Below are 19,175 nucleotides of genomic sequence, written 5' to 3' on the forward strand. Positions count from 1 at the left end.
GATTCGCTGCTGCCACTAGCGAGAAAGAAACAAGAACCGAAACTAAAACAAGGTTAAGACGCAACAGCGTTTATGCTGACTGAAAATATGGCTTGTTAAGCAAAACTGTGTGCTTAATTATGCATAGAATTCTAAAAAATTCTGCTAGTTTTTTTTTCTGATGCGCTGCTAGCGAAACGACGCTGAGGAAGAAAGCGAGCAAGAGAGCGCGCGGCTCGTGATCGGCGCCCCGCCCCCTGTCGCCTCACTCGCCTGCGGTACTTGGGCAGGTTGCACGGGTCACCTTGGGCATCAGGCGTTCGGACTTCCAAGGCAGCAGTCGGCCGGACTGAGCAGCTCGCCGAGACTCCTTTCAACCCGTGAAGTGCTTTCGCGAGCTTCGGTCCGGTGAGTTCTGCCACTGCTCTAGCGGACGCGTCCAGCTGAGCCGCCTCGACGGGATAGCTCGGGGGTTTCGAACAGCCGCACGAGAGCGGTGTCGCGAGCCATGTCGACCGTTTCGCCTTTCGGAATGACACTTCCGTCTAGTGTTACGTTAGAACGCCTTGGCAAAACTATTATCCCTTCCGCTTGGGTTAGATACTTCGTAGGAGCTAGTCTTACAGCTTTTCACAAATATCCGCAGTAAGCGCATTTACTCTGCTTTCTTGCGCGACTTTCGGACGTTTAATGTCTTGGCACTGTTCGAAGCTCGATGTGGTGCAACATTGCAGCATCAATAATTGTCAGATTCGTGTGTCAAAGAAAAAATTTCGGCTCTTTCACATAGCTGCAGAGAATGAATTTGATTTTTTGCGCTCCGCTGACTTTGTTCTTGCTGTGCATGATAAACTGATAAGATGATGCGCGCATAAACGTTGCCACGGGACACAGCACAGAAAAGCTCCCAGATGTAGTCGTGTTGTAGTACCTTGAACTGGCGACTTGATGCTTCAGTGCTAACAGGTTAACAGGATCATTTTAACTTCGTCGAATTTTATCGCCCCTGTCTCGGTCTACATGATTGCTAGCGCCCAATAAACCTCACAAATTATTGCCTTGCTTTCATATTTTGCTTTGAGAGCTGGTTTTTCTCCCGAGTAAGGTCGTTGCTCGCTTTGGTAGTACGTGCCATGCTCGCCTTGGCAGTGTTTCAAACAAGTGCGTCTGGTCTGTTTTATGATTGTTGTAGGGCGAAGATAGGCTTGCGCAAGGGCCAAAGGCCGTCGGAGTTGACGTTCAAGGTGACCTTGGCGGAAATTCTTGTATCTTGTTTACAATCTTGAGTAGAGGCAGGCGCCTTAATCGACGTACTCGTTCAGGCGGATCGCGTATCTAGTTCTCTCCTCGAATTGCCCGCCAGTTCGATTGTATATTTTGTGCGATTACATCCAGTCGCCGGACGAAGCTTGGTTTGGACGCTTTTTTGCTGGCTGAAATAACGCTCGCTTAAAGTAGAACCTTTCGTCAAACTTTGGATTATGCTGTGCAGTTTCTTGCTTGTCGTGTATTTGAGTAAATAACTGGAAGCATATACAGGTAACTGTTTATTCTTCGCGCAAAGGAAGCCGTTCGTTGTGGGCTTCTATTTATAAAGACTCCCGCCGGTCTGCATTCTTCCGGGACAAAGGTGCTCGCGGCTTTCAGCTGCGGCCTTCAGATCTTTCTCATCTTTCAGTGCTTTTTTTTCTTTTGTTTAGGGTAGTCCTGACATATTCCTTCGAGGTATGGCTACACATCTGTTGTCTGTGTTAGCTGGGTGGCCATTTGACTGTGTTGAACGGTTCCCAAGTTTATCACCGCCTAAAACTCTCCTGATGCTTGTAATGCAATATCTTGAGAACCTTGAAACCCACCGTCAACTCCTAATTTCTGTCTAAGAAAAAAAACGCAACTGATTTGAGAATGATTTAAGAGCACCGAATACGGCTTCAAACATATTATATATGAAAAATATAGGCTGCCTTCTCATGATCTGGTCGTGATAGATATGGGGGTTTGCAGATTTATATTCATTCGTGATATCAAAATTTGAGGCTATAAAAATGACGTATAACACCAAGTTCACTTTCTTAAGAACGCACATAATAAGTGTGCTTGGTGGTTGAGCTTGCTTTTGCACCTTGAGCTAAGTGTCGCAGAGCACCAAGGATGGATAATGCCTTTGCAGTTTGTATCGGGCAGCAGCTTGCACCAGATAGTCTGTTACCTCCCTGTTAAATTTTTCTTCTCAATTTTGGCTTTCCCTTTTGAAATTAAAAAAAAAAAATTCTTGCATGTTTGCAAATTCACCCCTCCCTTGACTTCCTCTATCAATCTTCTAACCTTCTCTTTGTTAAAATAACACTACAATTCTGTTGCTGTACACCGTGCATCTCTGCATCTGTTCAAGTTCCGATCTTGACATTTATTTATTTATTTATTTATTGGAAATACCTGCAGTGCCCGAAGGCATTATTGCAGGGGGGATGAGGATACATAACAGAAGAATAGGCCAGAAAAAAAAGAGGAAGAAAAAAAAGCAATACAACAAGGCATGACACAGCAAGTACAAAATGAATGAAATATGAAACAACAAAAAGACATGACGAAAAAAAAGCCAACTGACCAAATGATGCTGGACCAACAAGACATTATATTTCTGCTGATATTGCTGCCTCGCATGAGGAGGTTGCCCATCTTTTTGAACGTATTTCAGGAAGGCAACTTGATGTGCATTGACTCTAGCCCTTATTTTATATCTATAACCATGTCTGTATTTATCTGGAGATTACTCAAGTAACATAGAAACTGAATAAAATAGGCCTAAATGCATACGAAGTGGTTGCCTTATAGGTGCACATTCAGTATCCACACACCATAATGGGGTTTAAATTTTTTAACAATTTCTGGATGAGCCTTTGTTATGAACAAACTTGTGAACAGTGTTTAGCCCCCGCTCACTGTCAATGTACATTACATTTCAACAAACCACTGGTTATTTTATGCTTTGCAAAACGAGTTAAAATTGGAAGCTCAGCTGGTTGGCTTACATTCATACTTTTCGGCAGCCGAGAATACTAAGCTAAGGACATGGCACTTTTCTATGCGAACAATTTCAGTCCGCACTGAGCACCTCTGTGCCAGCAAGTGTTTGTGTCATCTTCCCATTTCTCTTTTGCAGCTAACAGCAGTGCAAGATGGCTGGCCACTTTTCCTACCTGCCACCTGAGATGATGAAGGAGCTGAAGGCGACTGCAGAGGCTATTGTTGCCCCGGGCAAGGGCATCTTGGCTGCTGACGAGAGTACCGGTGAGTGCAGCAGGGAGATGCGATTAAGTTATCTGTGCTTACCAATGTGCTCAAGCTTCCGAAGGGCTCTTCTATGAATTCTGAAGTTACCAAATATTAGTCAAGGCTACTTCTCTTCCTTTGCATCCCAGCTTTACCACTGGCAAATGTTAGATATGCCATTTTGTATTAAAATGGTAAAAGAATGGTGCACTAGTTCTGATGGAATTGTCATGTTTTGGTGGGAGCAACCTTATGTGCTCGTGAAGTCTGCAGGCTTAAAATAAAAACGGCACATTTTTTAGTAAGGTTTTCAGACTAACACTGGTTCCAGTACCAGCTGACACCAGGCATTCCATGCATCATGGGTAATGGACACTCTTTGAGCAGGCCTTTTGCATGCACTGCTGCTGGCACCAACGTTGAGCCCCTGGTTTAGAATTTTTGAAACTTTTTCATGCTGAAGTCATTACAATATATAATGCAAGTGCATTTTATCACTTTCACTTCACGCTGTCTGCTTCTGTTCTCGGATTACTTCAGGCTGCACTTTGACATAATAAACCATGAACAGTATGGCACTTTTCAATTTGAGCCTGTATTTGAAGGGAAAGAAAAAATTCTTAAATGTAGCTGTAGCTGTCTAATTTGGGTTAATTATAATTAGCCTGTGATTACACCTCTTCAGTGACAGATTGTTTTGCTGCTGTACCGCAGCTGACTAAATTGTGACTCAATTTGACATGTGAGGTATCCGTCATAATTAGTAGCACTCTGAAGCTGTTGCAGTGTGTCCTTGCCTCAAAGCTGTGTTCTGGTAGTGCACTCGACTAAACAGATCGTTTGTTCTTGAAGCCTGCCGTGGCCATATTGAATCGGATTCTCCAGTGCCCAGTCTTCAGTGGCATCTTTCCTCCTCGTTTGTTCCTGGTGTGCAGCCACCATGGGCAAGCGTCTCCAGGGCATTGGTGTAGAGAACACTGAGGAGCACAGGCGCCAGTACCGGCAGCTTTTGTTCACTTGCAACGAACAGATGAACAGCGCTATCAGTGGAGTCATCCTGTTCCATGAAACGCTCTACCAGCAGGCTGACAATGGAACCCCATTTGTGAAGATCCTTGAGAACCGTGGCATCATCCCTGGCATCAAAGTGGACAAAGGCGTTATTCCGCTCATGGGCACTGATGATGAGAGCACTACACAAGGTGTGTATGGGAAATTTTTTGCTGCATCGTAAGAGTGCAAAAAAAAGTGCAAATTGCCTTAACTTCGCTGTTGCATTGCAGTTAGAGTGCATCTGGTAATTGCTAATTTGTATTCAGCTAGCAATTACAGTTAGTACCCTACAGGCTGTTTCATAAAGCATCATTCGTTGATACATGCAGAGTAATTTTCTTCCTTAGAAATTGTCATTGTGGAAGTTTAAGAGCAGTTTCTAAGAGCAACTCTGGGTCATGAATTCTCACTAGATTTGTCATAGTTGACCTACTTTACCTACATTTTGAAAAGCTTTTTATATTAACCCCAGTTTTCTATTATTTACCGTGGTCCTTTGCATTAGGGACACAAGACAGTTCCTTTGCTTTATAACTTTAGGCCTTTTCTGAAAAGCAGTTTATGCATGCTCCAGAACCGTATTATACAATGGAGCCATGTGCCCCCCACCCCCTTACTTTTTTTTTTCAGGAGTCTTGCATCGAAGCTGTTTTTGAATACTGGCAGATCAGGCTCTCTTTAAGTGGGTTGTGCTGCACTTCTATCCTGCCACCTAGCCTTATCAACGAACAAGAACTAGACCTTTGGACAGATTTCACTGAAATGGCCTCAAGTGTTTGTGACCTCAGTGGGCTATGACATCCAAGAGCTCTCCTAAGCTCCATTGTCCTTGGTTTACCTTGAGGCTCCCCAGACAGGCGCTTGAGGCGGTTCCAGACAGCTATGCTTGCTGTTATTAAAGATAATGTCTGCCGCCTGTCGTATCTCGAGGCTAGCCCCAGTGGAGAGACTTCTTATTCCCAGTGTCTGATCTTCTTATCTCCCAAGTGTATTGTGCCTGGCTGCTGTGGCTTAGCTGCACTTTTTGTAAGAGATACATCCACAAAATCTTATCGAGATAGGAAATTGTTTTGCCACCAACTTTGTGAGCAAGTTTCTGAAGGGCACTTGAACAGTTATGTTGAAAGTGCACCAGGAGTTTTACTTTAGGCTGTGCTAACATGACAAATTATACTGACGGACAACTTCGCTCGTGCAATTTTTTTCTGTGCAGGTCTTGATGATCTGACCAAGCGATGTGTTCAGTACCGCAAGGATGGCTGCCGCTTTGCCAAGTGGCGCTGTGTCCTGAAAATCCGCCCCCACTGCCCGTCGCCCCTGTCGATCTTGGAGAACGCCAACGTACTGGCTCGCTATGCTGTCTGCTGCCAGCAGGTAAGACCGAGCTTGCATTTTAACTCACTTGTGTAATTCTGCATAACCGAGGCTCACTCCTTTGCGTTAACTTCCTTTTTCCTGTTTTTTGTGAAAACCTACTGTAATTTGTGAAAAGGAACGAATTTCTTGCTGCGTCTTTTGAACTTTCGAAAGACCATTTTGTGAAAGAGTAAATTCAGAATGCTGCTTAACTTGTACAGTAGAAACCCGTTATAGTAAACTCGCATGTTGTAAAGCAAAACCGCGGTCCCATTTTGTCTCCCAGAGATAGATGACTGTACCTTTTTTCTCGGTTATAGTAAAGATTAAAAAAATGGCTATAGTAAAAAGCGTCTGGCTGTGGCGATGTACGTCCTACAGACAGATGACAATGCTGCACGTGCGAGGCCAACATTCGGTGGTAAATGCATACCAAAGACTATAAAAGTGTGCTCTTTCTTGGAACTCCTTGGGGTTGTGAGGAAAAGCTCGCCGTGGGCCCAGAAAAAAAAAATAAAGCTGGCTACGAATGCAGGTGGTAGAAATTTCCGGAGCCCTTCACTATGGCGTCTCTCGTAGCCTGAGTCGCTTTGGGACGTAAAACTCCCTCATTGCAAAGTGAAAAATCCAGTGAAGAGTAAGGAACAAAAGTAAGAGCGAAGGGGGCGGCAGCGCGAAGGAGGCGCGGCAGTACCGCTTCCACAGTGCCGCTGCGCCTCGACTGTGTCGTGCGTTTAACTATTGCCTCTTGAACGACGCTGAGGCTGCAGAAAATGACGCTGTGCTCACGCAGAACTTTCGTTTTCGCATGAAATAAAACTTGTTATATTCGTAGCCACATTGTATTTGTGCAACTGCAGTACTTCCTCAAGACATAAACAAAATTGAGAACGTGTTAACTGAAAATAATTAGTATCACAAAGGGACAATAAGAGCGGGATGATTTTATAAACTTATGCTGTGTTTCGCAAGTAGTCAATGAATTACCAGGGAGCGTCCTCAGGCCGGTGCCATCACCAACAACTGACGAAGTAAAGACCCTGATAGAGTAAAGATTTTTGAAGCCGCCGCGGTGGATCAGTGGTTATGGCGCTCGACTGCTGACCTGAAAGACGTGGGCTCGATACCGTCCATGGCGGCGCAATTTTGATGGAGGCGAAATTCTAGAGGCCCGTGTACTGTGCGATGTCAGTGCACGCTAAAGAACCCCAGGTGGTCGAAATTTCCGGAGCCCTTCACTACGGCGTCCCTCATAGGCCGAGTCGCTTTGGGACGTTAAACCCCCATAAACCAAACCAGTAAAGATTTTTGCTGTTCCCTCGTTTTACTATGGAGGGGTTCTACCTTATTACAGCCTTTTCCTCTAGCATAAAATGAATTTCAGCTCTCTTGAAGCTTGTAAATACAGTTGGACCTTGTTATAAAGGTGAAGGGGCCAGGTGATTACTCCGTTACAGCCGCAGCTTCATTATACCGAGTGTTGACAGAGCTTCCAAGAGGAATCGTCATTCTTTCGTTATATCCATTATGTCTTTATAAACCGTTTAGTTATAATGAGGTTTGACTGTAGCAGTTTCCTGTAATGCCCAGGCGTTGAAAACGTTGGGTAAAAGTTGTACTACCTCCCTAATGGTCCCTTTGCAGAAATTCACAACCGGATTTTTCAAGAAAGATCTTATTACATCGTGATTACAATTTCCTATTACTTATCAATCTAAGGACAGTAAAACTGCTAATAAATATGCAGGTGCACACAGTAAATGCAAAGCAAAATACAAACCTGTTCAGTCTACCGGTGCTGCATTGGCCACAGAAATTTTAGGCTGTTTTGCCGTTTGAGTCACCTTTTGCATGTATTTAATTTCAGTATAATAATTAATAATTGGTTTTTGGGGAACGGAAATGGCGCAGTATCTGTCTCATGTATCTTTGGACACCTGAACCGCACCGTAAGGGAAGGGATAAAGGAGGGAGTGAAAGAAGAAAGGAAGAATAGGTGCCGTAGTGGAGGGCTCCGGAATAATTTCGACCACCTGGGGATCTTTAACGTGCACTGACATCGCACAGCACACGGGCGCCTTAGCGTTTTTCCTCCATAAAAACGCGGCCGCCACGGTCGGGTTCGAACCCAGGGAACTCCGGATCATTAATTTCAGTAGGAAACCTGCATTTCTGGCACCTGACACATTGACCTTCCTTTGATAAAAATGTTGGAAAAGGCTGTTTCTGCGGCGATGTTTGCAATTCATGTAGGTCTGTGAGCAGAAGAGAAAATTATTCGTATGATAAAGCAGGCATTCCACGGTGTAAACTGGGAACTTAGTTACAGTTCATAATGGAGACAAGTTTCGCAGCATGAATAAAACGCACACAGAAGACAAGGAACAAACAAGACAGGACCAAACCACCGTGTTAATTCAACTTAGTTACTGTCTACATTTTTAACAGGGTTGCTTCCTTTGCTTTGCCTTTCTCAAAATTTTAGTGGTTTGAAAAGATCTTTTTTTTTTTTTTTTTTCAGATAATACAATGTTTCACATTTGTTCTACTATTTTTCTCATAACACAGAGGCATTAAGGTCTACAGCTTGCTGTCATCATCATAATCTGCTTTAATATGCAAACCCAATGAATGGGATCCTTGTATACAGATCTCAGCTGCAATGCAATGCTGTATGGCATTTTTGCATGGATCTTTCTCCTGCAGGAAGAGTGCGAGAGCTGAAACGTTAATGTAGCTTTCAGTGCCTCTTCGGTAACTTGTGCTTCCTTTGCCTTCTGGGATGTGCAAAAAGTACAGGTGGCTGAATGAATTCTCCTCATTTCACGCTGCCTCTCCTTCTTGGCACAGGGTGGCATCGTGCCCATTGTGGAGCCCGAGGTGCTTCCCGATGGTGACCATGACCTGGACCGGGCGCAGAAGGTTACTGAGGAAGTGCTGGCAGCTGTGTACAAGGCTCTGAGTGACCACCATGTCTATCTGGAGGGCACCCTGCTCAAGCCCAACATGGTCACTGCTGGCCAGAGCTGCACCAAGAAGTACACGCCGGCCGACGTTGCCCGCGCCACTGTCACCACCCTGCAGAGGACTGTGCCAGCTGCCGTTCCTGGTGAGTGTGCACTGCCCCACTCTGTGAAACCATTTCAGCTATTGGCTTCATCCAGTTTGTTAAACTGTTAACTGGAGAATTGCTAATTGCTTCAGTCTACGCTGATTTAATCATGTTTAGGAAAGTTTTTAGTTGGGCAAGCAAACGATTCATTGTAAGTGACCAGCGCAGGAAATAAGGCATAGACGAACGCATAGGGACGCAGCACTGTTTCTGTTCCTCTTCATCAATGCCTTGTTTCCTTCACTCTTAGTCTACGCTAGTCATGCCCGTTGAGATAATACAAAACTGATGCTTTTGCTTGAAACTAGCCATGGATGGTCTAGACTTTCATGTGACTAATGAACAGCTGGTGAAAAATCGGTATGTGGAAGTATTAATTCGAGAAACAGTCCCAATATCCAAGCTGATCTGGCTTACTGTACATGAAGCACAGCTTTTCCTGGGCTAGCTCCTACTTGTCCGACTACTCTGGATCTGGGACCAGCTACATTTTCGCCCACAAACTGATGATGGCATAAAAAGGCAACCCTTTCAGACATGCATTATGTTCGACTATCAAGAAAAACCTTGAAAGTTTGTGTATGCTTCAATCCCCGTACTTCGCAAAAATAACAAGAATGCCTAACAAAACATTGGGAATTCAAGCTTGCAGAATTTTGGCCCTGTTCTTCAGAAAAACAATTCCACAATTAATCATTTTGGTTATCATCTAAAGTTGTTTCCTCAACGAAGAATCAGCTAAATGTCCATTAGTAAAACGTTTTATTCCACCATGCCAGAGAAGAAAAAATTTACAACACTTCCTAGGCGCTCCGTAGAACTTCGCAACTTCAGTTATTATTTGTTTTTCAAGAATGATTCTTTTTTTAGGCATGAAATGGCCCTGTTAATTGTCCAGCAGGGATTTTAAATGTAGCCCGAGCCACCGACTTCGTGACAGTGTCTTTAGATGCTTCAAAAAAGATCTAAATGTTGCATGTACAATCGTATACGCTGTGCTGCAAAGGGTTATTGCACTCACTGAAGGCTTTGGAATACTCTGTCCATCAGAATTCAACTTTTCCAGTAACTAATGCTGCCCACTTCAAGAGCATAGGTTGCCTTTCTCCATGCTGCTGAAATGATTCAGCCGTATTTCTTTTTTCACTTGTACTTTGTTACAATGGGGAGAGGGCTGTGCTGGTCTTAGTTTAGTCAGCTGTACGCATCCTTTCTGGGTGTCTGAGGCCTCGGTGCTTCCGCATGTGCCCTGGCAGTTTTTGAATGACCTGGGGTGTGCTTGTCTTATTCTCGAGTAGGGTCCGCTCATTGCACATATCCGGTGTTGTTCTCTCTGGCATGTGTTTTCCTTTGGCAAACTACTTTCATCAAGCAGCCTACTGTTTTATTTTTTTTTATTCCGCATGGCTGCAGGCATCACATTCCTGTCTGGTGGTCAGTCTGAGGAGGAGGCATCGGTCAACCTCGATGCCATCAACAAGTATCCGGGCAAGAAGCCCTGGGCACTTACCTTCAGCTATGGTCGTGCCCTGCAAGCCAGCGCCCTGAAGGCTTGGGGTGGCAAGACCGGCAATGTCAAGGCCGGCCAGGATGAATTCCTGAAGCGCGCTAAGGTAAGCTGAACGTGAAGACTGTGGTAGTCCATCGGAAGCAGGGTGGTTACCACATCTTTCCTTTCTACTGTAAGCTTGGCTAGCAAGTAACTGCTTGACAGGGCATTGTAGGGCAGCGGTCTAGGCATGGGGTGTTAGTCTTCAAGTCTTGTTTAGCATGAAATGCTTCTCAACCCATGGAGCAATTGGCACCTCAAGCACAGTGTACAATTCGGATTCATTGGAAGCTGTAGACAGGGCTTCATTTGTAGCTGGCTGAAATGAAGCTCATTGCTGCTTTCCCATTGTGGGTACACATCTTGAAGTCATGTGCCATAAGTTTCCATAAACTGTTCTTAGATACAAACAACTCTTGCTATAAGAGGGCAAGGCTGTGGGAGTAGTATGAAGGTTTAATAAATATGCACAGATACTGGTGCTGCAGAGAAACATTTCATGCTGAAAGCTACTTCTAGGCTTTAGACAAACGTTCACTTTGTCTGGTTGAAATTTTCCTTCATGTAACAAACATTTGTGGATGTTGCTGTGTTCGCCATCTGTTGCAGGTGCTCTTCTGGTTTTAAAAGTACTATTTCGCCCTAACTGCCTTTTAAATGAACTTAATGGTTAACACAGTGATACCGATGCTTGCTGTAACGCAGTGTTCTGGCTGTGGAAACTTGTAGTATATTTGAAAGTTGCAGTCTTTAGGCATCTAGTTATGCAGTAACCTAAAGGTGTCTAGAATCATGAGCCATCAAGGCTTCCATTTCCAAGCAGCTTATCTGTAGAGAGCTGTGACTGTGTGATTGCATCAATTCTGCTCAAGTACAGTGGCCAAGTGGCAAAAATCTGGGTGAGCTGCATTAGCATTTTGTAAAATGCTTCCCTCTGGAAAGGTAGCACATTCCAACAGCACCTATTGGTAGCAGCCTACATGGCAACATATCAAGTAATGAAGCCCTTTCTGTTCGACTGTGCCACAGTTTTAATTGGATGGAGGATAAATTCATCCAATTATTGTTCTCGGTAAATTGATTCTCAGGCTCTTACACGCTATGTTGATGTTTGCGGGAGGCAAAACGTGTGTTTATTGGTGGCAAAATTGGATTTTAAACTTCTGCCGTCCTTACCGAAAAAGAGAGGTTGCCGCAGTTTTTAAATGAATGGCTGTGGAGCACAGCTTCTGGTATCAGTGTCTAAAAATTGATATCGACGCAAGCATTTTACCCGTGAAATCGGGCATTGATGGAAATGCTCGTATTTCTTTATTTTTTTAACTGATAAAAACCTGTTTTCAGTGAAAGTGGTCTCTTTGTAGTTGGACCGCAGTGCCGTATCGATACAGGCAACCTTCTGTTTGTGTTCAATATCCCTTCAAAGTTGCAGGTCATTGTGCGCTGGTGGAAGTCTGTGCCAACACAGCCGTAGCTAGAAAGCATGGCAAGGGATTGAAAGGAGTATGGAAAAGGGGTGAACAGTTGACTTGGGGCCCTTTTGTGCAATGTGTAAAAGAAGACTGTGATTAATGCACTTGTTTGCTTTTATGCAGCACGTGGATCTTGCCTACTGTAGTGAGCATGGGATGATTGCACCATACCCTTGCATGATGCTTGTGTTTGCATTTCAAAGTGTTTACATTTGTAGCATGGAAAGGCAAATGCAGGCTTCGCAGCCTGTAGAGTGCCTGCAGATTTACCTGGCTGCAGCAGGAAGACACGCAAATGTCTTGTTCAGTAGCATTTGTGGCCACTCAAAAATGAAATGTTGCCGTGTGATAGTGCATACAGCCAGCGTGAGTGGAATGAAGGCTGTAGGCAAATGCTCGTGTGGAATCCACTCGTTTGGGTCCAGTACTGTCGCAGCTGCTAGATCAATAAAGTCACCATTTTATTGTGATTGAAGACCCCACCTTTCGTCGGGTATCCATGATAGCAGGAATTTGGGCTCGCCAGTGCTGTGGTGTTGGCATTCCAGGTAAAGCACTAATACATTGTGGGGCCCTGCTGAGCCCTTTAGCCAGGGTAGGTATCCTAGCAGCACATCTTTGCATAAAGTAGCTGTGGTTGAAGAGAGCCACCCAAAAACGTTTGCAGCTGTTGCAGATCTACTTTGCAAGGTATAGCACCTTGAAGCTGCACAGGTACTTTAATTGCTGTACTGGATCATAGCTGTAAGCCTTATTCCTCTTCTCCACCCACTTGTGTGGGTAATTATGCAGCAGCTAGTATTAATATACAGCTTGGTTTAGGCATGGGTGGTTCGCAATGACTGTAATGGTAGTATGGTTACCAAAACAGATCCGTCCTACATAATACTGCAGCTGGCTCAAGTTGCAAGACACAAACGGTGATATTGCCTTCATTTGAAATGCAAAGGACTGTCTAGTAATGCACGTTGTTTTCTTCTTTTATTGCCACATTCCCTCCCTGCCCTACCCCGTCCTCCCTTTTTATTTTCATTTTTAGGCTAACCATTTGGCTTGCCAAGGGCTCTACACCCCGGGTTCCATTCAGAGCCTGGCCTCCGATCGCTCCAACTTTGTCCCCACCCACTCCTACTGATTCCTTTAAAACTGCAGAACCCGAAAGCGCTTTCAAGCCGTGGAATAGCCATGTTACTTCCCTTTGTTTTTTTCTCCCTTTTATTGGTGGGGGAAGCACTTAACTGTTCTTGTACTTTTGCAATTGTGCTGCCTGCAAAGCATGCTCATCTGCACGATAACTCACCTGTAGCAGTCTACCCAGTTTTGAAATGAGTAGTAATGCTGTACTGGTGAAAATGAACAATCTTGGTGTTTGCACAATGAATTAGTACTGGTGCACCGATGCATTCTGCACTCTTTCAGTGTAGTCCAGTTGCAGTGGCTTTGAGTAGTGTGTGCAGGCAGATTATTGTCACTGTACTAGCAGCAATTTTTGCATGTGCAAAGTATTCTTTGCTTCTGTTTGGAAAACTATTTACATGCTGTTTTTATGGCTTTTGGCACTTCTATGGAGAGAATTGTTGCTTTTAAACAAACCTTCTTAAAAAATTGCTCCTTATACCTTAACCTTCTTTTCTGCTTTTACAAGATGCGTTAGAGTAATATAATATAGTAGCTTTTATGCATGAAGATGTCAGCATGTCCACATTGCATTCCAAGCCTTTTCTTTGTGTAAATTGTAATGCTTACATTTATTTACTGCATGCTATTTTAGTATCTCTATTGATGCCATAAATATATTTTTGTACTGCATTATTCTGTGCACCAAAGCCTGGCTAGCATGTATGCATTAGAAACCTTTTTTACCAGTGCCACCGATGCTTTGTCAAAGTTGTTTACAATGTTTTTATTTTTCGGATATTGTTTTTCCATTTGGTTCCTTTGTTTACAAAAGGTTCCTTTTGGTCTTGTCCCATATCTTTGTAGTGTCTCTGAAGACATTGTAGTACATTGTGGATACTGTTGATCTGCAAGCTTTTATACAGACAAATCTAAAGCTTGCGGTACCTTTGTGATTTGGGCTGTGTGTGGGCTTGTGCCATTTCAGTAGCATTTAAGAGGTAGTGAAATGTAAAGACTGCAATTTTGTACTGTTCAGCACGTGCAAGTGTGCGAGTTTTGTTGGAAACTTTCTGTGAAGTAGCTGTGACACTGTGGTTGATAAGCTTTTGTGATAATGTGTTCTGTTCCAACAGGCCTGCAGTGAAGCTGCTCTAGGAAAGTACGCCGGAGGTGTCGCTGGAGCGGCCGCCTCAGAGATCCTCTTTATCAAAAACCACGAGTACTAGACTCCTCTATTCCCCCATTCCATCATAATTGGCATCTGCATAGGACTCGCAGAACTTTCTTTTCTTGCCTAGCTGTAGTGGCATGTGACCCCCCTCTCCCACGTCTACCCATGTAATGCATCAAAATTATGCCTTCCGGTGTGGTCTGGACATTCCCCTCTATGCTAGTGCCATTCGGTGTTGCCAAGAGTCTCTGTCCTGTGCACAATAAAGTTGCAAGTTGTTAACTTCATTCGATGTTGCATTTTTTCTTCCTTTGTTTTTTCTCAACTTCTAATCCGGCTGCCTTTCGGTGATCTCTAAATGTAGTTGTTGCAAGACTCACTTGCCTAAAGCAAAGGCCCAAGTTCTGCTTTGTGGACCTTGAAAGCAGCACTCCAAAATGTTACACTAATGTGTCTGTGGGCACTGACAGCAGCACTTTGTTTCCACATAGTTTTCCTGCAATACTGATTGTACACAACCACGATGGATTCTCAACAATAACTTAAAATTTATTTCTTATGTACATGTGTGGAATGAACTACAGAGCACCAGCTTTGACTGTTCACTTCGGCTTCGGAGGCCATGCTAGTGTGACTTCGTTGTGCAGGCTCTCTTGTATCCATTCCAGGTACTCTCTCAGCAGGTCTGTCCGTCCATGCAGATAGAAAGGGCTTGGTTATGGCTAGCAGTCTATAATCACCCGACATGAAATGCTGAACATATGCAGGTTCATTCTACAACTACCAAAACCGCATTCTTAGCAGATGGCTAGTGCAGTTTTTCGTTTAATATGCTATACCACAATTGCACACAAATTCATCCACTACATAAAACTTTTTACCCAAGGTGCAAAGCTGTCTCTTTGACCACCGTCGTACTAACAGCAGCTACAGCAGCAGCCAAGAAATCTGCACAAACATGAGGCCAATGTTTTTTTTTTATTTGAATGTCTTCTGGTTGGCTCCACTGAAAATCTGTCCCCATGCACAACATGCATTGTGAATACTGTAACAATGCATAATAGTGTTTTTGACTTCACGCAATGATGGGATTGAACAAGGGTACCTCGGACTGCAAGGCTGGTTCTTATCCACAATGTCGCAACCATGCTAACAAAAGAAAAATAAACTGCTTGGCCATTTTCCAACATGGGAAAATGAACCGTATTCAGCGAGTCAGAATTATGCTTACACACACAATCTTGTGGTGCATAAAGTGTATAGCTACACACAAAAAAAATGTTTGTTTGTGTAATGACAAATTCCTTTGAAGAGATTAGCATGCATTTTTTGCCAAGCACTACAACTTTGTAAATGAAGATTTTCATGTGTTTCAAGAGTTAAAATTTGATTAATCTTAAATACCAGGTGATTAGGGAATAAAATATCAAGCACTAGGCAAATGCCACCTATACCACCAAAATTTTTTATTTCTTTTATTTACTGTAAAACGTTCAGAAATTTCAGTTCAAGATATATGAAAAGCAGAGTTTGGTAATTATACCACTGAATAAAACTCCCTCACTCATCAATATCTACTAGGATGTAGCGTAGATAAGACTTCACTGCAGTGCTTTATATCAGATTCTAGTTAAGATAGCAGTAAAGAAAATTGCATACATAAGCTGCTCATTTTCCAACTGAAATGCAGGGTTAAAAAGGGTTAATCATGCATAAAAGTGAACATGCTGGGTGTGTGAACACTGCATACAAGTTTGAAGTCACCAGCTGTCAAAACACTGCCTCAAGCCAGTTTCACCATTACATCCGACAAACTTAGGACATCGTCAAAATCAAATTGTTCCATCCAAATGGGTATAACTAGGGCGCTTTGTTTTCAGGTAAAACCCAATTTTACCTGATTCTTGTACCCCGAATTTGTTTACAAAAATTCTGGTTAAAGCCGGTTTCCCTCAAAATGAGCCTCTTAAACCTCTTTAAACTCTCGTTTTCATAAGCCGGATGAACTTGATAAGTCTGAAAAAGGTGATTTAAAAGCAGGAGGCCAAAACGTTGTTACTCATTTACACAGTTGTTACTCATGCTAATGACACTCTCACCCAAGGGCTTTGTGTGTTTAAAATCCTCGCTGTGATGTTGAATGCTTTGGCATTGTACAGATAAATGCAGGCCACTCTTGCTCAGATGCAGGAGTGCTCTGTAGGAGACAGGTATTACTAAAAAATTTTTCTAATAGATAGGAAGAAAAATCTTAGTTGGTGAACAATAGTTTAGTGCAATCTGCGATTCCATGTTTTTTTACGAAATAATGCGCAAACAATAGGCCATTTTATGTCTGGCAGGAACACAAACTATTTTAGAAAACTTTGTGCTGCAACAAATGACTCGAAAAAAACCCAAAATACAGAATTTTTTCTGAGTAACTTGATTTTCACCCAAATTTCAGCTCAAAAAATATCGCTGAACCAGTCGGTTTCTCCGGTAACCAGAATCCCCACACAGGGGCTTAAAGAGTTCAAATTTATTCTCTCTGCCTCTCCCCCAGTAACCCTCCACATAAGGAGGACACTCCACAATGCAATAAATATTACGCGGTCACATTCACAGATTTTTAAGCATCAAAACAAGAATCGTGAAGCAAACGGCAGCAATACACACAATTCCCTCTGCCTCAGGCAGAAAGTGCACGATTGGCAGGCAGATGGCATGAGCACAAACGCTCGGGAAAGCCTCAGTTAGTGAGACGTCCCCCATGCTGCAATGGTGTCTTACTTTTGTTCGAGCCTATCATTCCAAACAAATTATGTGAATGTTATGGCACGTTACTTAATTCTCGCATTCCGGGGGCACCTGAATGTGTCATAAGGGAAAGAGTGAAAGATGGCAACGAGTTGCCATTGCAGAGGGCTCCCAATGTCGTGTTTCACCTCTAATGCAATCCCGCCACCACTGCACGGACTTTACCGTCACCCTGTGTTCAGTGGCAGAACATTGTGACCACTGAGCCACCATGGTGGGCCAACAGTCTAAAATGGAGTTTAACAATGTGAGGTACCCTCTTCGCCGAAAGTAACTGAGCAGCAGGTTTTCGCTTCTGAACCGTATAACGGAGCCTTTGTGGCAACCCTAAAGGCTGAAAGGCGTCAGAACGTGATGACAATTGTTCACCTTACGTCATACGGATTAAGGACTGCCATAAGTGCTTCGCTATGCAGCTAAGAAAGAAACCACCGTTTACTGTTTACTTTTGGCAAAGACGGTACAAAGCTTGATAGCTCATATGAGTAAACTCCATCTTATATCATTTAGACCCCTGCTGTATGCATCTGTATAACTTTGGTGGCACAAAATGGATGCAAGGAAGCTGGAGTAGCTGACTAACACTGAATTACTGAGGTAATGATAGTCTGCTGCACCGACTCACTTGTGTTCATTTTCACGCAACATAGTGACAGAAAAATGCATGTACAACCTTGTGACTTATGTGCATAGTATTTTTCTACACACGAGTAGGATCATGTTCTGAACATGCTTGAACTCAAATTTTCAACTAACCATTCCAGTGACATGTTGCCATTCTGAATATCTTGTATATTGTTCAGCAGCTAAATGGGCTCATTCATAGATTTAACACGCTGTTATTAATGTTATATTCAGCTCCACTCTAATTCAGTGATAAGACTGCCATCACCAAGTCTCATGTCAGTGCAGCATGTTGCAAAGGCCAATATCGTGCATTTTCAACGATGTAGGAAATCACGTGAAAGATTCATGTGCAGCAGCACAACACTCACACTTGGGCTCGCTGTCCCACAAGTCGCACAGTTTCTGTCTCGAGTCCGCAGACCGACCAACGAGGGCTTGCAGTAAGTGCTCAGTACGAGGCTGCAGCCTAAAACACAAGTACAAGAATAGAGTCAACAACACACATGGCATCACCAGTCACGCTATTCTTAGGCACAGGACCCTGCCCTGCGATAAATGCGGACGCATGAACCCCACAGGCACTGATGCTCCCAGTAAACGCTCGAAGGTCACCTCTGGAGAGCAAGAGGGCCACGGTCTGACGTGACCTGGCTCAGATCGCAGCACAGCTGTGCACGGAGGCTCGTTCGAAAGGAATCAGGCTCCAAGAATAGGCCGCCAGCATCAAGAGAAAGCGAAATGTCTTTGCTGGCAGAAACTTGGCATAGTACATCAATCAACGGATGCCATTCAGCAAGGTTAAGAAAACAGCACATCACTATTTAGAGTTAGATGGGCTATAAAAACACAATTGACGTGGCCCAGTTTATCTAACTGATGCCCCCCCCAAAAAATTACGTTACAGTGGTGACAAGTAAGGCAACTGCCTGACTCTGAACCAAGGGCATGAAGAAATGCATTGTGAACATTCCACAACTGCCTGCACCTCTTCACTGGGTGTTGACATAGCAAGTAGCTGCAGTCACAAATGGCACATGTGAGCAGTCGCAATCCTTAGCTCCTCTGCAGCCTCATGGCCTTTCTCTGAGCATAAAAAAACAATCAGAACAAACATTTCTACAGAAACAGCATCATTTGATGCTCTGCAATTGCTAAAATTATTTGCACAAGTCTAGCAGATTACAATTCTAACAAGCAGCTTCGACTTATAAATACACCTGCATGCTTTCTGTTTGTCCTCCTCCTAACTGCATTGCATACACAGCCCTCACAAGGCTAAAGCCTCTGAAGGCCTGCTTATGCTTCCCAAATGTATCATATACAACTGAGGAAATAATGCTCCTTTGACAGTGTCACTTATTCTGCTTTATACAGCAGACTCCCGTTAAGGCGACCTCGAGCATGGCACTCACGGGACGTCTGCGGGGCACTGTCGAGCAAAAGAAAAATATATAAAACGCTTCCATGCAAAAAAGCGCATCCCGAAAAGATGGCTTCCGTGCACATTCGCTCTACTGGGCAGAGAAGCTGCCTTGCAGGGGTGTTTTCCCTGCGAAGAAGCTTACTTGCCGGTGCCAGGGCACCTCTGCTCTTGCCTGAGAGATACCGGATCTTGGTATTGTGCATGCGTCAAGTGCCACATGTTCCCAACGGCAGACTAAAAGG

At 43.7% G+C, this 19,175-nt stretch overlaps 2 protein-coding genes across 7 annotated transcripts in view; one reads left to right on the forward strand and one right to left on the reverse strand.

Annotated features, from left to right (window-relative positions):
• The first annotated feature begins 217 nt into the window (after window positions 1-217).
• Window positions 218-14,371, forward strand: Ald1 (fructose-bisphosphate aldolase). 6 transcript variants are annotated; one of them, XR_013312494.1, is made up of 8 exons: window positions 218-387; window positions 3,143-3,270; window positions 4,188-4,454; window positions 5,519-5,679; window positions 8,512-8,770; window positions 10,187-11,394; window positions 11,443-12,484; window positions 12,537-14,371. XR_013312494.1 is itself a non-coding variant. In XM_077653641.1 (8 exons), exons 3-8 carry the CDS (start codon window positions 3,159-3,161, stop codon window positions 14,137-14,139), a joined length of 1,092 nt encoding a protein of 363 aa, XP_077509767.1. In that variant the 5' UTR covers window positions 259-387; window positions 1,172-1,223; window positions 3,143-3,158; the 3' UTR covers window positions 14,140-14,371. The 6 variants fall into 6 exon arrangements, 4 of the variants coding, with proteins under 4 accessions (XP_077509764.1, XP_077509766.1, XP_077509767.1 ...); XM_077653641.1 differs by lacking the exon at window positions 11,443-12,484 and adding an exon at window positions 1,172-1,223 and having other exon boundaries at window positions 259-387; window positions 10,187-10,386; window positions 14,047-14,371; XM_077653639.1 differs by lacking the exon at window positions 11,443-12,484 and adding an exon at window positions 1,172-1,223 and having other exon boundaries at window positions 260-387; window positions 10,187-10,386; window positions 12,834-14,371.
• Window positions 14,372-14,544: 173 nt separating this feature from the next.
• Window positions 14,545-19,175, reverse strand: part of kz (putative ATP-dependent RNA helicase kurz) — a 34,816-nt gene continuing 30,185 nt past the window's right edge. Inside the window, exons 25-26 of the mRNA XM_077653634.1 lie at window positions 17,879-17,976; window positions 14,545-14,769 (exon numbers count right to left, since the gene is read on the reverse strand). Coding sequence (XP_077509760.1) covers window positions 14,687-14,769; window positions 17,879-17,976 — 181 coding nt within the window. The 3' untranslated portion in view covers window positions 14,545-14,686. The remainder of the gene's footprint in view (window positions 14,770-17,878; window positions 17,977-19,175) is intronic.

Source organism: Amblyomma americanum, chromosome 2 (genome assembly GCF_052857255.1).
Source record: "Amblyomma americanum isolate KBUSLIRL-KWMA chromosome 2, ASM5285725v1, whole genome shotgun sequence".
NCBI classification, from domain to species: Eukaryota; Metazoa; Arthropoda; class Arachnida; order Ixodida; family Ixodidae; genus Amblyomma; species Amblyomma americanum.